Raw genomic sequence first — 20,806 nt, forward strand, 5'->3', positions numbered from 1 at the left:
AGAGTAAAAGAGATTTCCGAAATTAGGATCCAACACGGACAAATGCATACCGATATGTATTTATGCCATTCTAATTGACATATAGGACTGCAGGAAGAAAATATGGGATGCAGCAAAAAGTATCCCATTTTTATTTACTTAATTATATTTACATTACCATATTAAAAATATTATATATTATACAAATAAATGTTTGGGTATATTTTTTTTTTAATTTTACTTTTTAAATAATTTTTTTTATATTAAAATAATTATTTTATTAATTTCATGTGACATTTTTTAAATCTAATCCCTTTTTAGTTTGATATTTTTTAAATTTTATTATTTTTAAAAGTTAAATTAATTACCTATAATAATATAATTATCTACTAAATAAATAAAAAATTTACAATAAAATTATTTATATTATTTTTATAATTATAATAATAATAATAATAATTTATTAATCTATATCATCATAAAAGAAATAGCACGCATAGACGTAATGGATGTGTTTCGGTAGTATTATATATTGTGTATCAGTATAAAACATGTACCTAAATAATTTTTTGGACCATTTCTCATTTGTTTTGGAACGAACTTTTATAAACAAAAAGAAAAAAATTACATGTTTTAGAAAGTTTATTCTATAACAAATAAAAACTAAAAAACTACAGAACTTGTAAGTCCCAAGTGGCGATTCCAATCCCTCAACGACTCCAAATCCCCAAACTCTGCCGCGTTGCGTGACGGCTGGTCGCAACTCCGCCGTGAGCGGCGTGTCGTCTTCTCTGGGTTAGTTTCGCGGTGCTCCACTTTTTGTTTGTTTCCTTTATACATTCCATATGTTGCTTCTCTACATTGATTTGGTCTTTGCCTTGCAGTGTTTGCTGCTATCCAAAAGAAACTAGCTGATTTCACATTTATTGGAAGAACAGTTTGAATTTGTGAAGTTGTAAGAGAAATTGGTGCTTTTGAACCTAGAGATCTTGCTTGAGCTTTAGATTGTGTCAGGTAGGAAGTCTCACTGCGACATTTTTACTTTATTTTATTGTCTATTGTTGAAGTTCCATTCCTTCTTTCTGTGTTGCTGTAAAGTTTAACATATGTGTGTGGGGATGGTGGAATGTTAAGAAATTGGTTTTAACCTATTGGTTTAAGGACGTTAGAAGAAATTAATGGAAGCAATTTCACGATGATTAATGTTCTTGAGAAATTGGTTTTTAACCAGGACAAATGATATGTAATCCATCTCATCTAGTGAGATAAGGTGTCTTTATTGGGAAAATTTTGCTCTAATTACGTTTGAATATGTATAATTTACTAAATGAGAGACAAGTTTGAGAATGTAAGTACTCGCTTCACTCTTAAACCTTTACATGTAGTTTACAAAAGTATTGTTGGATGGTAGACAACATTGTTAGGATGCAGTTGTAAAAAATATGTCTGCAGTTTCTAAACCTCTCGATAAAGAACATCTTCGATCCATGCAACAATGTCGAGTGCTAGGCCCTCCAAAACTCTAGAATAACTCTCTAGCACTGCTTTCAGTAAATTTTATTGTCCTATCTCGGTCTAAGTATTGTGATTGTTATTGGTTGAGTTTCCACATCGTTGACATCAAACCCAGGGTAAACGTGTATGTATCCCCTATAACTAGTCAACATCTAAACTCTTATCAACTCATTGGAACAATAAAAGAAAAATTATTTCTTAAAAAAGTAAAATTGAAACAGAAAAGGAATAAAGAACAGAATAGCTTCCACTACTTTCTTCCCAGAACTATGACCCTAGGTCCCTTACTTTGGTGGATCAAGCTTTCCTCTGCCTGGAATTCGTATTCTCCGTAAGTATTATTAAATATCATCATCCATTTGTTAATTGCTTTTAGTTTGTCACTGCTTCAGAATCTTTTCACTTTTCGAGCACCATCATGCATTTCTCTTTGTTAAGGCTGAATACTCAAATTGTTCCTCCAAAGCGTGATTTATGCTGCTTTGCAATTATCGACGAGGTCTATGGGTCTAAATTATTTTCTAATCTGGATTTGAAATTTTGGAAATAACCAATCTCAGGTGAAAGCTAGTGATGTGCATAAGACTGCTTTTAGAACTCACATAGTCATTTTGAATACTTAATGATGCCTTTTGGACTTATGAATGCGCCTTCTATGTTTCAAGCCTTCACAAATGAGATCTTTAAGCCCAATCTGTGGGAATATGTATTGTTTTTTTTTTTATGATTCTAATATACAGTCAGGATTGGGAGTCCCATATGGAACACTTTACTGAGGTTTTACAGGTGTTGTTGGATAATAAGTTATTGGCAAACCAATTGAAGAGGTTACATGGGAAGAATAATTCTCCATTGAGAGTCGATTTCCATATTTCAGTCTTGAGGACAAGACTGATTCTCAAGAAAGAGGCAATGTCAGCTGTAAATAAACCTTTAGACCCAAAGACTAGTATTTTTTTTCTCAGATTGCTAATAGCCCCATTATGTGGAGAGACTAAGAAAGTAGGAATAGGAGAGTAAGACAGTGATGTGATTCTTGGAGTTCCTTTTCACACACTTCGCCCACTGATCTTTGTGCTCCTTTGTCCATCAATCAATTTCTCTCTACCATGTCCCATCTTGTCTTATCCAAGTGCATGATACTATGAAGTATAAACAGAAGCTCCTAGATCAGGAGCTCGGATAGATAGATTATTTCTTGAGATAGATATTCTTAATATGTCATTTTAAAACTTGCAGAATGTTTCTGGAGTGACATTTTTTGTGTGAAGCTAAAGCACTAGAAGTTTGTTTAGTTAGATTTTATTACTAGTGAATAAAGAAAACTTCATGATATTCACTATTGAGAGGCTGTGTCAAATATTTCATCCAAACTAGAATTATAAAATAGCTTTTATATTTTTAAAAATTGTTTAAAATATGTTTTTTCTCCCTGCATGAGTAAAGTCTTGTGATACGGAGTTCACAACTTCAAATCCTGAAAACCTCCCTACTTGTGAGAGTAAGGTTGTGTGCATCAACCCCTACACGCCCCACATCGTACTAGGTTGGACCCATCTGCCCTAAGTCACCCAATAGTTATTGGAATACTTAATTCGTGGGCTCGTTGAATTAGGGAATATATGTCAGAATAGAAAGCATATGTACGTAAGCAATTTTTTTGTTTTAAAAGAGAGCTATCGTGTTTTCAAATATTTAAAATGTGGTAGTATGAGTGTATAACAATTCGTTCTTTTGAATTTATCAGGGCACAAGAGCTTGAAATGACTGTCACAAAAACATCCAAGAAAACTGGTGCTCCCCAAATTGTTAAGTTGAACAAGGCATTGAAATTGGTAAGCAATTTGTGCCCCTCTTGCCATATGTATTTTGTGGTTGTCAAATCGTTTTATGCAGTACTAATGTTCATTCATGCAGATTATTACCTTACACTGACAACAATGAACATTTTATTAAACGTGTGTGTGACTAGTTAGTAAAGTAGCTTGGTTAAAGACTGGAACTTATTATATATACGAGAGTGATTTCCATCTTCCTGAACAATTTGCTCCTCTTGATTTATATCAAAATATCAATTTGGTGCTTGTACTATTATTGATTGGCAGGCCGAGTTATGGGTAAATAATATGAGCAAAGATGATGATGATCATAGAACAAAGGCGGATTTAGAGAGTAGACCTGCCGGGTCAGTAGCAAATCTATCGCTTATGTTATGATGCACTTGTTTGTTTGTCATGACAGATATTGCTTATGTTATATCATTACACAACTTTACAGGCTTGGTCTAGGTGCAAAAGTTTCACGCCAATCAAAATTTGTTCCTTCCGATGACCCTGTCGAAAAGAAGTTGTATGCCAAATTGACAGCTGAAAAAAGAAAAGCAGCCAATATTGCTAAGGAGTCTGCCACAATTGCGAGAGATGGTTTAGATGACGACGAAGACAGCGAGGACTTAGATAGCAGAACTAATGCGTTTGCTAAGAGGAAGGCAACGGCACCTTTGGCATCATCTATATTGCGAAATAAGAAGCAGAAGTGACATTCACTGATGAGTTCTTTTTTGCTGCAAAGCTGTAAAGTATCACATTTTGCATTTGCCTTGTTGGAATTTTGGCTTAATACTTGGTGCAGATTTTTACGTATCGTGACCGCTGTAGTGAATGGGAAAATATTAGCATGAATTGTTCATGCGAAGCTGTAGTGACTTGACCAATGGCGTTTTTCTAGTTACATATTTTTACTTTAATGTGTTACTTTATACCAGTTATTGCGACTTAGCTAATTGTTGGCATATTTACTGAATGAACGTTTTCGCTACAAACACTTTTCTTTTTAAAGGATGATACTAAAATTTATGCTTAGCTATATGTGTGTGTGTGATTATAAAATTATCCAAACTATTTATTTGGCTTGAACTTTGACATTCAGAAGAGAACGGTTTTTTTTTTCTACCTTATTTAATTATAGCATTCAAGTTGCAATTCTTAAACATTTTTTATCACATACACCACTAATATATGCGAAAAATTACAGAAGCATCGTTGTTTATACCAAAATGTTCTTTAATTAATTAATAAAACTATGCTTGCCATGTTGAGATATAAGTTTAAGTTTTTGTCTGATATATTTAAAGCGTGAATTCGGTTAATATTAATAAAATATTAAAGATAAATCTATCGATGGAGATAATTATCAGGAAAGAAACGAAGAAAAAGCACGAACAATAACAATTCAGACAGATATCGTTCATATTTCTGCTCAGTTCCCATCCCAGCCACAAAAAGCTGATTGTACATTATTTTAAAACTTCGTGAAATCAATAGGTTAACCAAAAAGCAAATATACAAAAGATGATACAAACAAAATTATAACACAGCTTCTAATGTGATCCGCAAATCAAAGTTTACAAAATCTGCAATTTTGGCCTTCAATTGGTGAAGTGAGTCACACCCTGAATAAGACTGTTGCTTTGTTTGTAATAGTAAACAAATCTAGATTTTTCATTTCTGCAAGATGCAATTGCCACTGCCTCCACATTTACTTGTTCCTTATTTCAGTATCTCATTCACAATATATTATCCAATATCAAATTAGTCCGGTAGAATGAAAAGAAACTGTACCAAATTCCCAATAATGCTTTGAAGAACTCTGTTTTTGTTAATCAATTTCTAGGAATTCCTTTAAACATTGTATGATCAAAAGACAGTGAGTAGTCTTACAAGTGGAAGTTCCTCTAATTGTCCTTCAACTCAAATTGAATTCTCACTGAACTTTCACGCACTAAACGGTCTCTCATACTACTACTAGACAGTCTCTAGAAGAAAGTCTTCTACTGTCATCCATAAAGTTCTTTGGTTTAAGATGTAGATTTGTTTCTTCTTTGGTTTAACCGCCGGTGTAAAAACCTCTTTTCTATTTAACAATTGTTTTAAAAAACTTTTCTCTTCTACATGTTTTATTTTTCTAATTTTACATTTAACCATTATTTTAAAAATTCATTATATATTCTTTGTTGAACTGAACCGAACTGAATTGAATTGAACTGAACCGAACTGAATTGAATTGAACTGAACCAGACCAGACCGAATCGAACCGAATCGGACCGAATCGAATCGAACTGCACTGAACCAAACCGCACTAAACCGAACCGAACCAGGCCGAACCGAACCAAAATGGATCGAACCGGACTGAACCCAACCGAACCGAATCAGACCAAACTGAACCAAATCGAACCGAACTGAACCGCACTGAACCGGACCGGACCAGACCGAACCGAACCGCATATAACCGAATCTGATCGAACCGAACCCGATCGAATCGGACCAGACCGAATCGAACCAAACTGAACCGAGTTGAACCAAACTGAACCAAACCAAAACCGAACCAAACCGAACCGAACCAAACTGAACCTAACCAAACTGAATTGAACCTAACCAAACCGAACTGAATTGAAAGACTCTTTAGTTGTGTTGGATTTTAAAATACCTTCAAACAAAGAGTATAAAATTTAAAGGAAAATTTTACACTTTCTTAATTAATTAATATATAGCAAAAGGAGAGTCGCTTTGTAATGTGCATAAAAAATGTCACACCCAAAAGTTTTTTCAACACCAACACCACAATCGTAAGGTCCCTCTTAAACAATTGAAACATAATGTTTTTCCCTAAATTAAATATAGCAAGTATATAAACAATAACATAAACAAACTCTATACTTTTAATAAAAATAAGATTCAAATGACAAGCTTAAATTGGTTTGTATTCACCTTTCACACAAATAACTATTTTGTCAAAGTGGGGAACATAGAGTTCCAAAATTGGTAAAAGCCTAAATATTTTAGAAAAATATTATAAGACAATGAAAAAAATAGGCGAAATAGGAGTAGTGAAGCATTGAGTATTAAAAAATGAGAAGAATGCAAAAGACATATAAGAGAAGGATAAAACGTTAGTTAGGGTTAAGTTTCAAAAAACAAAAAAAAAAAGACATACCACTTGAGTGGGGTGTGAGGTGTTAAAATTGCAGTGAAGGTGGTAAGGTGGAACGACGAGAGCAAGGCGGCATGGCCTTATATAATAGTGACGGGGATGAGAAGTTCATGATCATTGTCTCAATGGTGGTGATTGAATTAAAAAATGGAGTGTGTGCGATGTTTAGGATAAGAAGTCATTGAAGAAAAAAGAGAAAATAAAATACATAATTCAATTAGTGAGCAGTTAACCGATAAAAGTTTAGTTTTTTTAAAAATAAACGATAAAACAATACTATTTAATTTTTATTAATATTTTTTACTTTAATATTTAATTTTCATTATAAATAGTTTAGTTTAGTTTTGTTACTTTAATATAGTACAGACGGTCATAGTTAAGTTTAGTTAGATTAATTTTAGTTATCTATAACAATATATAAAAAGATATCCTCTTTTGTGTCTATATTTTGTTATTCCAATTTTACCTTTAATTATTATTTTAAAAACTAATTATTTTATAAATAGTTTATTTTTAACCGTTAGTCTAAAAACCTCTTTTATCTTTAACAATTGTCTAAAAATTTCTCTTATGTACATATTTTATTTTTTAATCCAACATTTAACACCCATTTTAAAAATTCATTATATATTATTTATTGAACTGAACTAAGCTGAATCAAATTAAACTGAAGCGAATCGGACCAGATCAAACCGAACCGAACCGAATCGGACTAGACCAAACTGAAGCTCACAGAACCAAACTGGATCGAACTGAAACGAACCAAATTGCACTATACCGACCCGAACATAACCGAACCAAACTAGATCAGACCAAACTGAACCGAACCGCATTAAACCGAACCAAACCGCACTAAACCGAACCAAAGTTGACTAGACCGGTCTGAACCAAACCGAACCGAACAGAACCGGACCTAACCAGACCAGACTGAACCGAACCAAACCACACTAAACCGAACTAAATTGCACTAAACAGAACCAAACCACACTGAACCGAATCGAACCAGACTAGACCAAACCGAATCGAACCAAATCGCACTAAACCGAACCGAACCGGACCAGACCGAACCAAACCGAACCGAACCAAATTGAACCAAACCGAACCAGATCGAACTGAACTGAACCGGATCAAACCACACTAAACCGAACCAAACCGCATTGAACCGAACCAAATCGAACCAGGCCGAACTGAATCGAACTAGATCGAACTGAACCAAACCAGATCGAAGTGAATAGAACTGGACCGAACCGAACCGAACTGAACCAAATCGAATCAAATCGAACCGAACTGAACTGAAATACTCTTTAGTTGTGCTAAATTTTAAAATAATTTAAAAAAGAGGAGAAAATTTAAAGGAAAATTTTATACTTTCATAATTAATTAATATAGAGCAAAAGAAGAGTTGCTTTGTAATGTGCATATAAAGTGTCACACCCAAAAGTTTTTTCAGCACCAACACCAAAATCGTGAGGTCCCTCTTAAACATTAAAAAATTGAAACATAAAGTTTTTTCCCAAATTATATATAGTAAGTGAATAAACAATAACATAAACAAATTGTATACTTTCAATAAAAAAAACATTCAAAGGACAAGTTTAAATTGGTTTGTATTCACCTTTCACACAAATAACTATTTTATCAAAAAGGAGAACATAGAGTTCCGAAATTGGTAAAAGCCTAAATATTTAAGAAAAATATTATAAGACGGTGAAAAAAAAAGGTGAAATGGGAGTAGTGAAACATTGAGTATACAAAAATGAGAAGAATGCAAAAGACATATAAGAGAAGGATAAAATATTAGTTAGGGTTAAGGTTCAAAAAAAGACATACAAGTTGAGTGGGGTGTGAGGTGTTAGAATTGCAGTGAAGGTGGTAAGGTGGAACGACGAGAGCAAGGCGGCATGACCTTATATAGTAGTGACGGGGATGAGAAGCTCACGATCATTGTCTCAACGATGGTGATTGAATTAAAAAATGGAGTGTGCACGGTGTTTAGGATAAGAGGTCATTGAAAAAAAATGAGAAAATAAAATATATAATTCAATTAGTGAGCAGTTAACCGATAGAAGTTCAGTTTTTTAAAAATAAACGGTAAAACAATACTCTTTAATGTTTATTAATTTTTTTTACTTTAATGTTTATTTTTTATGAAAAATAGTTTTTTTTGTTACTTTAATATAATACAGATAATTATACTTAAGTTTAGTTAGATTAATTTTGTTCATTCTTAAAAGATAAAATAATTTTATAAGAATGAAATATTCTTAAATATAAAGAGAAAATAGAAGAAACAAAAAATCATATAAAAAAATAACAAAAATAACGTACAACTAAAGGAAGATATCAAAGATATTCATTAGACCTATCGTTATTATATTGCTCAAGTGAATTTGATCAATTTTTTTTTTCAGAACAACAAATGCTTCCTTTTAATATCTTTTATTTATTTATTTTTTAATTCCTTGATTATTTTTTAGCCTTTTATTACTTTTCATTTTTTTTCAAAAGGTCTAAATTAAACTTTTTGCAATCTTGATTTATCTTAATAATTCTTTTTAATTATTCATTTTTATATGATTGGACGTACACATAATTCCATGCTATAATAAAAGTAATCAAGTCTACTATTACTATGTGATTTATTAATTTATCCTAATGTAGATGTTAAATTTTATCTAAAATAACTACAAATCTCTTTTACATTGGCAAAATGTTAAGGGTAAAGATCTAAAATTTATAAACCATTTTGAAAGTTTCATTTAACAAACAACAACTAGATAATCAAATCAAAGAGATGAAGAAGCACATGACAATTTTTTTTCCAGCAAGTACGTGACAATGTAAATGCAATAAGTACGAAGGAAGGAAATCTCTAATACATTTAAAGGTTAATCAACAAGTAATTATAAAATATTTACAAGAAGAAATAAAAGATACATTTTCTATTGTATTAAAATAATGTTAACTCATGATTGATTGTGTCTATTCTTTATATATTGTTATAGATGAACGGGAAAGACTTTTGTTTTTTGAGCTCCTATGATTTCTAACAACAGTCCCATGTTTCAAAACAACCTTCTACCCTTCCTAAAGGGACTTCAAGATTACCTATTTAACAAGATTTTTGGAACAAATTTTATGAAATTCTAAGAACATGATTTCCAAAATAGGGTTTCTGGAAGAAAAATTTTGAAATAGAATTTCTAAAACATATGAAATACATTTTGTAAAGAGTTTTCTAGACCATAATTTTCAAAATAAGCTTTCCAGAACATATGAAATACTTGTTTAGATGAACTTTTCAGAACAAACTTTTCAAAACTTATAAGATGAATAGGATTTCAAGAACAAGATTTTCGAAACAAATTATTCAGAAAGAGTTTTCTTGAACAAGCTTCCCATAAATTATCATCGGTTTACACTCTCTCTTATTGCTTTCTCTCAAAAGGATTGCAACAACAATGGAGAACGGATGTGTAGTGACAATGACGACGGATGCAAAGACGTGGTAGCCGCAATGACATGCTTCAACGATGAAAGATATTTTAATATTTTTGCTTTTAGCACGAGAGTTAAACTTAACTCAAATTTCTATAAAATATTAAAAAATGCGAACACAGAAGTGCGACAACGCTCGTGTTTTCGCTAGTGTGTATATATATATATATATATATATATATATATATATATATATATATATATATATATATATATATATATATATTTATATGTATAATAATAATAATTAATTTAACACATGTATATAATATAATAATAATTATCATTAATAATATATATAAATATATATAATAATTAAAATACTCTTAAAAATATAATAATTAATATATTATTATATCATAATTAATAATATGTAAAATAATAATTATTATTATATATAAACATATGTAATAATTAATATTAATTAAAATACTATTAAAAAATAATAATATATATAATTTATATTATTACTATTAATTTGTGTATATAATAATTAATAATAATTAAAATATTTTTTAATTTTAATATTTTAAAATTATTTAATAATTAATTAATTTTATTTTTATCAAAAAGGGTATTTTAGTAATCTTTAATATAATATCTATTAAAAAAAATTAATCTATCACATCACTCAAATCACTCATTAACTTTCACAAAATTCATCTTTAAATCCACATATATTACTCTCTAAATTCACTCAAAAAAACATACATATTCATTTGTTGAGAATCCAAGTGTGAGTCTAAGTCCCACATTAATGAGAAAGTTGAGCACCATATAAGGATCAAGACCCATAAACCCATTGTCTTAAGGTTTGTGGTTGAGAGTGGTGTCAATTTCTTATGTGGGTTAGGCTCATGCTCATTGGTGTTAAATCTCTCCGGTGATCCTCTCTCGAAAGACCCAATATCATCCTCAAATCTATACAAATTCATTTTCATTCTCTCTCCCAAATCCATCTTACCAAAAGAACAAAACCTAAAGTTTTTGGTCAAACAAATCTTTCACATATTGGAGTTAAGCATGAGTTGGTATCCTACATTTCATGACAATGAAAAGAAAACAACATATAAAAAATTATTTATAAATTTATTGTTTTAAAATTTTAAGTTAAAAATAATGTCACCAACTTTTATATAAATTTACTCACAATTCATATTATATATATATAATATAATTTTTGTATTGTATTATATAAACTCTATTTATTTTGATCCTAAATTAGATGAAGAATAATCATCAATTAGATAATATCTAAGACATTGTTCGCTTTCAAATATAGGCTGCGTCACGATTTTATCCTTAAAAAATGTCTAAAGGATTAAAGAAAGAATAGATATTTAAACATCTTTAAACCTCGACTTTTAGTTGTTCGCAATACCTTAGCTCATTCATCAAATATTAAACTAAAAAAGGTCTTGAGAATGATCTCAAGGAACAACTTTTTGTTGTCAACATTCCCGGTATCTTTCATTTTAAGGCATTCCTCGTGACTATGAAGTTAGGGGTGGCAAACGGGCCAGTCCGACCCGTTTTGGCCCGGCCCTATGTGGCCCGTTAAAAATCGGGCCGGGCCGGGCTGACCCGTCAAACAGAAACGGGCCAATAGTCACAACCCGTCCCGTATAGGACGTGCTAACGGGCCGGGCCGGGCTGACCCGTCTAGTTTTTTTTTTTTAATTAGTTTTCAAATTTTTTAATTTATTTTATTTTTTAAATTTGTTTATATATACATATAAATTATTATTAAAGTCATATTTAATCAAATAAAATATTATTTTAACTTTTAATTGATTAGTTAATGTTTTTAATTAGATAAGTTAAAATAATTATTAAATTTACATATTAAATTATTCAATTATAACTAATAATTCAAACTTAATGTGTAGGTGTTAATGATTTAAATTACAATACTATTATATATTTATACATTTAAAATATATAATCTAAAAAATTAATCTTTTTAATTATTTTTATTTTATTTTATTTTTTTAAAACGGGCCAACGGATCAGGACGGGCTGGCCCGTACTTTGCCTCGTCAAGTTGACGGACTGGATGGGACAGGCTAGAACGGACTGATGGGTTGAAATCTTCAACCTAACCCGTTCCTTTTAGCACGGGCTGACGGACTGGCCCGTTGGTCCCAACCCGTTTTGCCACCCCTATATATGGAGTAGAATGGTGCACCTATTATAGATTTCTATACAAAGCTTCAATCGATCTAGGATGCATTGGAGTCCAATCTCACGTTTAACTCCTACCAGTGATGGTTGTGCTTTCTAAAACTTGGTTGCTACTGAATAACAACATAATAATGTATAACAATTTCTTGTGTGTCTCGATTATGATGTCTATGGACTCTGTCAATTAGATCCTCAACACCAATTCACTTCCTATTAGTGATTGAGTTTTGTTACTCAAGAAAGATATAAAACTTTGTTTTGTTCTTCTGAGCCCCTATTGATTCTATTGACTATGCCATTGCTGAATAATAGTTTCATACTCTTAAAAGAAAACACTAACTCAACAATTTGCTTTAATAATATAATAATATTACTAGAATTGTAAATTAAATAATGAAATAAATATGATTAAAATATTATTTTTTTTAAATCCTTGAATGTGTTTTCCAATTGATATTTTAGGTTGAATTTCATTTGCTCTAACTTTTTTGATACAGTAAAAATAAACTATTCTTATTAAATTATTTCTTTACATAAATTTTAAATGATTTTTTTTGTGGAAAATTGATTTTAATATTGATATTAATTTTTAACTAAAACTGAATTCAAATAAACTTTTCTACTTTCTAAATTCAACTTTAAAAAAATTTGTTTAGAAACAGATTTAAATATTAAAAACTGATTTTAAATCAGAAATAAGTTAAAAAAGATATTTTAGAAATTATTAAATTTTATTGAATATAAATTATTATTTAATTATTTCTCATTACTACCAAATTTAATTATCTATGGTAAAACACACTTTACATTTTAATATTTATATTTAGAAACTTTTCATTTTAATAAATACTATTTTATATTAAACTAAAATAAATAAATACTACGTAAAGCCTTGAAAAATTAATTTAATACATATAAATTAATACAATTGATAAAGTAAAAAAAATAAAAAAAATGATAAAAACTTAGCTAAATATTAGTATCACATCATAAATGTGACATAAGGCAGTTAGTTTAAAAAAATCCACCTTATAATAAGAAACTAAAATCATGCATTGCATGGGTAACCTAATCATACTAATTTTATTTTCCATTTACTTAAAAGTTGGCACGCATCAATCGTGTCAAAGTCGCAAACACGCTGCTTCCGCACACGCACGCACTCGACACGAGCGAAAACCCATCCTCGTGAGACGTCTGTCTATCTTCGCATGCTTCACTCGCTCGCACGCTCACTCATCCCTAACCGGCCGGACTTCTTCCCCTTTCCGTTGCCGGACACTTGGAGTCACCGCAGTTCCTTGGTCTGAACTCTTCCCCGTCAGATCTCTCCCCTTCTCAGTCGATCTCGCCGGACCTCAGTGTCGGTCGCCGGGAATTCCGGAGTCAGTTCTGAGGATTTCGGTGGGGAGAAGACGGATCTGCCGGATAACTGGTTTTGGTTTCAATTTGAGAGGTAAATTAAGTCATGTAGATTTTTTCTCCTGCTTTAGATTAGAAAATATGTGGTTAAGAAATTAAATGTGTCCCTATCTAGCTAAGAGTGCTGGTTCTTCACCATGATGAACCAAGAATATTTGGAGTGAGTAGTTTTTAGCTTTAGGTCTGATAGTGTATGCAGTGGAGAATGGTGGGAAGTACCTCAAAATTTAGGGAAGAGGAAATTTTAGTGGTTTTAGTTGACTAATTCTTGTTCTGTGCAGTTTGTGGGATTCATGAGCATTTTGGTTTGAAATGGACGGCTGTTCCTAAATTTTGATGAGCAAATGGTAGTTTTTAATTAAATTGATCAAAATTGAACAGTTGAGGGTTCAGACTTGGGATTATGGCAACTGATATGCAAAGGCTTGTGGGAACGAGTGAGGATGATGAAGAAATGGGAATGGATGTGAAGGATGAGGATGATGATGAAGATGATTATGAGGAAAATGGAGGCGAGCAGGGAAATGCTTCAGGGATGGTGGGGATTGATGGTGGGAATGAGATGGGAACTGCCACTGGTGACAACAGGTTTCCACAGCACCAGCAGTTTCATGAACAAGTAGGTACCCCTGGTGGAGGCACTCGAAGATCTAGGCCGGTAGAAGAGAAAGAGAGAACAAAGCTAAGAGAGAGGCGCCGGAGGGCCATCACTGCAAGGATCTTGGCCGGGCTTCGCAGGCATGGCAACTACAATCTAAGAGTTAGGGCAGACATAAATGATGTCATTGCTGCTCTAGCTAGGGAGGCTGGATGGGTGGTTCTTCCAGATGGTACTACTTTTCCCTCAAGATCTCAGGTAACTGACTATCTTGCAAGATGTAAGTTAAACTTTCTGTTTCTGAGACTGAATCTTTAGTTGAATTTTGTGACTTTTGGTCTGCATCTGCAGGCATCATATGTGGTTTCCCCAAGAATGGGAGGACTATGGCTTGATCATTATGTTTTTTTGTTAACCCGGTTATTTCACTTTGAAATCCCCTATCAACAACATTTGTTTTGGAGGTCTCTGTTGCTGAAAAATATGTTTTGTTTATCAACAGTGTATACATAGATACATGGTACTTACTGTGTAGTTTAATTCTTGGCTTAGTCAAGTTAAAATATTGTATATTTTAATTTAATGTCTTATTATTGTTGTGCATCTGCAAATTTCAGTTCTGACAAATCTCAGAAAAACTCCCACATTGGAAACTTTTCTTCTCAACCTTACAGGGTCAAAAGCCAGCTGGTGGTAATTCAACAATTCACACTTCATCATCTTCCCATGTGGCTTCACAACAAACTCCATCCTCTTCTCTTAGGGGAGTTGCTTCTAGCTATCGGAGCCCTTTAGAGTATAGTGCATGTCAAACGAAAGGTGTTTTTATGCCAACTCCATCTCCTTATGATCTATCCTCAACTTCCCGATCTCAAACATCTATTGTGGGGGATGGAGAAGCACAAAGAGACAACCATCCTCTGATTGGCGGTTCAATTGATAATGCTGATGAGAAACAGGTATCTAATAAAGGTCTTTGACCAACATATTAATTGTTTTTCTAAAGCTTCTTACTATTGCTGAGGTGACGGTGATAGGCTGCTAGCATGAACTGGTGTCTATTTGATTATTCATTGGTATGTTAGTACCCAGTTCACCATTCCTGCATGTGTAGAAATACAACATGTTAAAAGTAAAGGGATGAGAAGTAAAAGAATAAACACATGAGTAGACAAACACAAAGGAGGGGCATAAGTTTGGAGCAAAACTGTTTCCTGAGCTGGCTAGGAATAGTGGATGGTAAAGGGAAATCAGTTTGCAGGAATCAGAATATTCAAGGGAAGGGTAGATAGTGCAAGGTAGGGATGAATTAAGAGGAAAGGGTTTAAGCTAGAGGTTAGGTGCATATGCAGAACTCTTGAATTGTCTAGTATTTTCTACATGCTCTGTTTTTGCAAAGAGCTAACCTTATTGTTTTTGTCAGTAGAAGTCATTATCATGAAAACTTGAAAAGAACCCTGAGTCAGATAAATATCAAAAAGGGCATGTTCATTCTTTTTATTTTCCATGTAATTGTTTCAGTATGGTGCCTTTGGAAGGAATATCTTGGCATTGTTTTATACCTTCTTGTTTGCAGATTGCTGACTTGCCTGCCAGATTACCCGAGCGTGATTTGGCTGGTACCCCATATGTTCCAGTTTATGTGATGCTGCCGGTAAGCTATTAATTTACTCTTATTTTCACTAATATATTGAAGTTCTGTTTCTTTTATATGCTTATATTGGGTAGTTCTTCATAATATAGGGGTATGAAAAAAAAAACTGTAATTTTCTTAAGGAAATTATTTGTAAATATGACTCTAACGTTATATTGGAACATTCTGTCTAAATTTTTGACAGTTAGGGGTGATCAATATAAAATGTGAGCTTGTTGATCCTGATGGTCTGTTAAAGCAGCTGAGGGTGTTGAAATCAGTGCATGTTGATGGTGTTATGGTAGATTGTTGGTGGGGAATCGTTGAGGCCCATGCTCCACAAGAGTATAATTGGAATGGTTACAAGAGACTCTTTCAAATGGTGCGAGAAGTTAAGCTTAAGCTGCAGGTAAGTTCTGTAGTTTAATCATTAAGTGCTCTCTTGCTGATTCGATCTTCCATTGGTGGTGATATGTCCTTTTGACACTTGGCCAGGTTGTTATGTCATTTCATGAATGTGGAGGGAATTTTGGTGATGATGTTTGTATTCCATTGCCGCATTGGGTTGCTGAAATTGGAAGGAGCAATCCTGACATTTTTTTCACTGATAGAGAGGGAAGGCACAACCCTGAATGTCTTTCTTGGGGAATAGATAAGGAACGAGTTTTAAGAGGTCGTACTGCTGTGGAGGTAATGATGACATTATGCAATGACAATAATACCACTGTTAGACTGTTAATTTCTTAGTTTCAAATCATTTCCTTCCAAATGAATCAATTTGAATTATATATCAGATGCCTTTTGGGGCTAGGTTTGGAGATCTCGTTTCCATTTTATTTACGTTGATAAAATTAAGTATGCTGTACTTTGTAGGTTTACTTTGATTTCATGAGAAGTTTCCGGGTAGAGTTTGATGAGTATTTTGAGGATGGCTTAATCTCCATGATTGAAGTTGGACTCGGTCCATGTGGAGAGCTAAGATATCCATCTTGTCCTGTAAAGCATGGTTGGAGATATCCTGGTATTGGTGAATTCCAGGTAGTTAAGTGTATTATAGTTATCTATGTCTGTCAATTTTTAAGATTCTGTTTTCACTTGCAAATGCTTCCTTGGCTCAAATGTATTTTTTTATTCTTGGATCTATTTTTAACCAGTTTGCTCATCATCCCCCCATCCTGTGTACAGTGTTATGATCAGTATATGTTGAAAAGCCTTAGGAAAGCAGCAGAAGCAAGAGGTCACGCTATTTGGGCTAGAGGACCAGATAATGCTGGTACCTATAATTCTCAGCCACATGAAACAGGTTTCTTTTGTGATGGGGGTGATTATGATGGCTTCTATGGCAGGTTTTTTCTTAGCTGGTACTCTCAGGTTTTAGTTGATCACGGAAACCGGGTACTTTCTCTGGCAAAATTAGCTTTTGAGGGATCTTGTGTTACTGCAAAGGTAATAAAGAAATTTATTTTGGAGAAAATTTTGTACTCTAAATCATGAAAAAATCTTTGATTCTTTTCTGCATCCAAAACTAATGATTTTGTCTTATAGTACATAAGGAATCGAATAGTTGATCAGCCCTTATCTTACATACGTGGTGTTATTTTTCAATTATTTGAAGTGTCACTTTTGAGAACTTATTTTCAGTCAAAAATATTGTTTTCTTGAGAAAATTTTGAGAACCAACACTATCTTAAATTTTAGTGTGTGGGGATGGATTCTTCAATATGCGAAGTTTATCAGAGGAAGGAATCATCTTTGGTAGACTGATCAATGATACTTCTAAGTAATAAATTTTCATCCACAAAAAAGAGCAACGGCCTTGTCTGCATCTCCCTTAACAAATTATAAGGGAAAAAATCATTTTTATAAAATTAATGCTACATGTGTTGTGGCCTACTCCATTGCAAGAAAATATTCTGGAAAAAAAGCTAGGTAAAAAAAAAAAAAGGTACCTAATCTTCATGATGTGGATTTGTGCTTGAAAATTACTTTCCCTTTATGTAAAAAGTTCTACTTAGTTCTTCAGATTGGTTTGTCCACTACTGACCAAGGGAGTGTTCTTTTTTGACTGATATCCATTAGTAATACACTTTTATCTACAGCCAAAAAGAATAGTATTTTCTGCACGAAGCCCCAAAAATAAGAAGAAAAGAAAACCATTCCAAAATGCTACTTTAAAGCTTATCCTATTTGACTAGGAGTTATACATTTGTTGGTATATTTTTTTAGTTATTGTGGTGCGTATGTCTTTTGGTCATGTACAGTCTGATATATTTTAAGTTCTATACAGTTATCAGGTATTTACTGGTGGTACAAGACTGCAAGTCATGCTGCTGAATTAACTGCTGGGTACTATAACCCATGCAATCGTGATGGCTATGCTGCAATTATGACAATGTTAAAGATAAATGGAGTTAGCTTAAACATTCCTTGTGTTGAGTTGCCCACATTAAACCAACATGAGGGTTTTCCAGAGACATTTGCAGATCCTGAGGGATTAGTCTGGCAAGTACGTGTCTAATCTATGCGAAACGTATTTTTATCTGGTTAGCGTCCTGTATAAGCAATTTCATTGGGAAGAATTTGTTGGAATAATTGATATGTGTTGGTCTAATATATAGAAAGAATGATTTACACTAAATATTATTTCAAAAATTAAGGCCAATTAATGTAAAGTGCACCCCTGATTGGCTGATGGTGTATTGCAGGTGTTGAATGCCGGTTGGGATGTTGACCTACCAGTTACTAGTCAGAATGGATTTCCTTGCCTAAACAGAGTTAGCTACAACAAGGTTTTGGATCATGCCAAGCCCATGAATGATCCAGATGGAAGGCACTTTTCATCGTTTACTTACCTGAGGCTTAGTCCACGTCTTATGGAACGACAAAATTTCATAGAGTTTGAACGATTTGTCAAAAGGATGCACGGTAAGTTGATAGATGTTTCAAATGTATCTTCTTGATTTATGGAAATATCTATCGAGAAAAGACCAAATTTGTTTCATAGTTATAGCTCAGCAGCTACTAATTTTGTGTTGAAGTCTGGATGTCGTTATTTGCTCCCACTGGCAGTGTTCTTTGATCCAACTAGCATGAGCCTATTATCTGATTGGAATCTTTAACAATGCCTATTATCTGATTGGAATCATTTACCAAGTAATTTTATATGAAAGTTAATATAAGTTATCAGAACACCGATACGTTTAGTATCTGCTAAAGTTATTGCTATCTTTTGGGACATTGATCATATTAGGGTTGTTGACTGCACTATTTCTTATTCCAGGGGAAGCTGTTCTTGATCTTCAGGTATAACCTATGAAGAATAGGATTTGTATTTATAATTCCCCTGACAAAATGGTTGGGGTATTCTGCTACAGAATAGGAGAAATAGGATTGTTATTTGCTGCGGCACATATTTGTTAGTCATCTAGTTTGACTAGAATGAGCTTTTGTTCTTCCCCTTCTTTTGGGATTAAACAACTCACATAAGAGATGTATAATTTACCCACACCACTCATTGACCTTATTAGCCAGTGTACAATATCTGTACAACTATTGAACTTGCAAATTTATAGCACACCCATATAAATGATGATATGATGAACTGCTTAGTTCAGTTTCATGCAGCTTTTTACTCTTATAATAAATAATGTTAATTGTCAGATTGTCATGTAAGGATCTGTAGATAGGTTGCATATTAGATTTTTAATCTGGTAATCATAATTTTGAAGTCAAGGATTTGTTTGACATTTTTGTTGGTTTTGTGAATAAGTTTATATATTATAATTACTCCAATATCATATAATTTAAATGATATCAAGTATAAGTTTATCTTGAACAATGAATAACATAATTACATCCCAGAATATGTGGTAAGGCTTGATTGTACTTTTGAAATATAACTGTATAAAAACATCTAATATTTTTTATTTCAAATCCTCAGCACAGTAGGTACATTGCATAGTTTTAACCTTGAAAATGTCATTTTTTACTCAATTGGGCATCATATATGGCCAGAACCTGCCGTGATACATATTCCTTAAGCTAGTGTAAATAAAAAGAATAAATTAAAGATTGTTTGACAACATTAAAAATGTATGAAGAGAAAAAAATTGAAATGAAAGTAACGGATATGACAAGTGATATAGAAAAGTAAACCGGGGATGTGATGAGTGTAAAAAGAAAGTAAATTTCAAAATACAAATTTTTATAACCAAACAGAAGCAACGTTTTTAAATACAAATGTTATAGTATATTCTCAAACACGGAGCATATTTCATTTGAAAACAATTGATGTGATAAACATACTAAAAAGGTTAGTTTCAAATGGAACAATACTCCTAGTTACATGCTACATACTCTACAAGTAGACAAGTAATCTTGTTCATACGGGAATCAAGGTAATTTTTAATTGAAGCAATAGCTTGGTCCAATTGGATAATACAGTGAAGTAGTTTTGTACTTGAAATATATTTGACCACCAACTTTTTTTTTAATATATTTGAAAAATTATAGCTCTCAATCTTGACATATATGGATCAGGGTTAAAAATCCACTTTTTTTTTTTTTGTATGGGTCAGTTTTTCATGTAAAAAATAATTTTTAAATGAGAAAAAAAAATTATTTAAATAAACCTCACAAATGAAAGAAGGTATTAATTGCTCCAATTTTTTTTACTCAAAAAAAATCAAATCTATAATTTTAGATTTTAAATCTAATATAATTAGTGGGATTTTAAATGTACATAGATTTAATTTTTTTATTTAAAAATTTAAAATTAACGTGTGATTGAACAATTCAAATTGTGCAAAGTTAAGCAGATCTAGATGTGATAAGATTTTATGAGTTGGGCCTATACAATGAAGGGCCTAAATTATGCAAGTTTGAGTCAAATTAAGCTTAAGTCATGCATTATCGAGTCAAGTCACACACTGTTGAGCCTATGTCAGAGTAAGTTGGGTTGGACACATGATGTGTTAAGGTTAAGATGG

General features: G+C 32.4%; 2 protein-coding genes across 3 annotated transcripts; both read left to right on the forward strand.

The window, feature by feature from the left end:
* Nucleotides 1-556: 556 nt before the first annotated feature.
* On the forward strand, nt 557-4,257 carry LOC114183816 (uncharacterized). Its single transcript, XM_028070964.1, has 5 exons — nt 557-774; nt 864-993; nt 3,242-3,329; nt 3,600-3,679; nt 3,772-4,257. The coding sequence occupies exons 3-5, from the start codon at nt 3,258-3,260 to the stop codon at nt 4,031-4,033; spliced, it is 414 nt and encodes a 137-aa protein (XP_027926765.1). The 5' UTR covers nt 557-774; nt 864-993; nt 3,242-3,257; the 3' UTR covers nt 4,034-4,257.
* A 9,028-nt stretch (nt 4,258-13,285) lies between these two features.
* Nucleotides 13,286-19,441, forward strand: BAM7 (beta-amylase 7). 2 transcript variants are annotated; one of them, XM_028072438.2, is made up of 11 exons: nt 13,286-13,621; nt 13,869-14,443; nt 14,860-15,144; nt 15,762-15,839; nt 16,024-16,227; nt 16,314-16,508; nt 16,692-16,856; nt 17,004-17,264; nt 18,106-18,324; nt 18,524-18,743; nt 19,099-19,441. In XM_028072438.2, the coding sequence occupies exons 2-11, from the start codon at nt 13,991-13,993 to the stop codon at nt 19,125-19,127; spliced, it is 2,109 nt and encodes a 702-aa protein (XP_027928239.1). In that variant the 5' UTR covers nt 13,286-13,621; nt 13,869-13,990; the 3' UTR covers nt 19,128-19,441. The 2 variants fall into 2 exon arrangements, with proteins under 2 accessions (XP_027928239.1, XP_027928240.1); XM_028072439.2 differs by having other exon boundaries at nt 13,969-14,443.
* The last annotated feature ends 1,365 nt before the right edge of the window (nt 19,442-20,806 follow it).

The sequence above is a fragment of the Vigna unguiculata genome, chromosome 5 (genome assembly GCF_037176805.1).
Source record: "Vigna unguiculata cultivar grain cowpea cultivar isolate G323 ecotype 2 chromosome 5, ASM3717680v1, whole genome shotgun sequence".
Classification (NCBI taxonomy): Eukaryota; Viridiplantae; Streptophyta; class Magnoliopsida; order Fabales; family Fabaceae; genus Vigna; species Vigna unguiculata.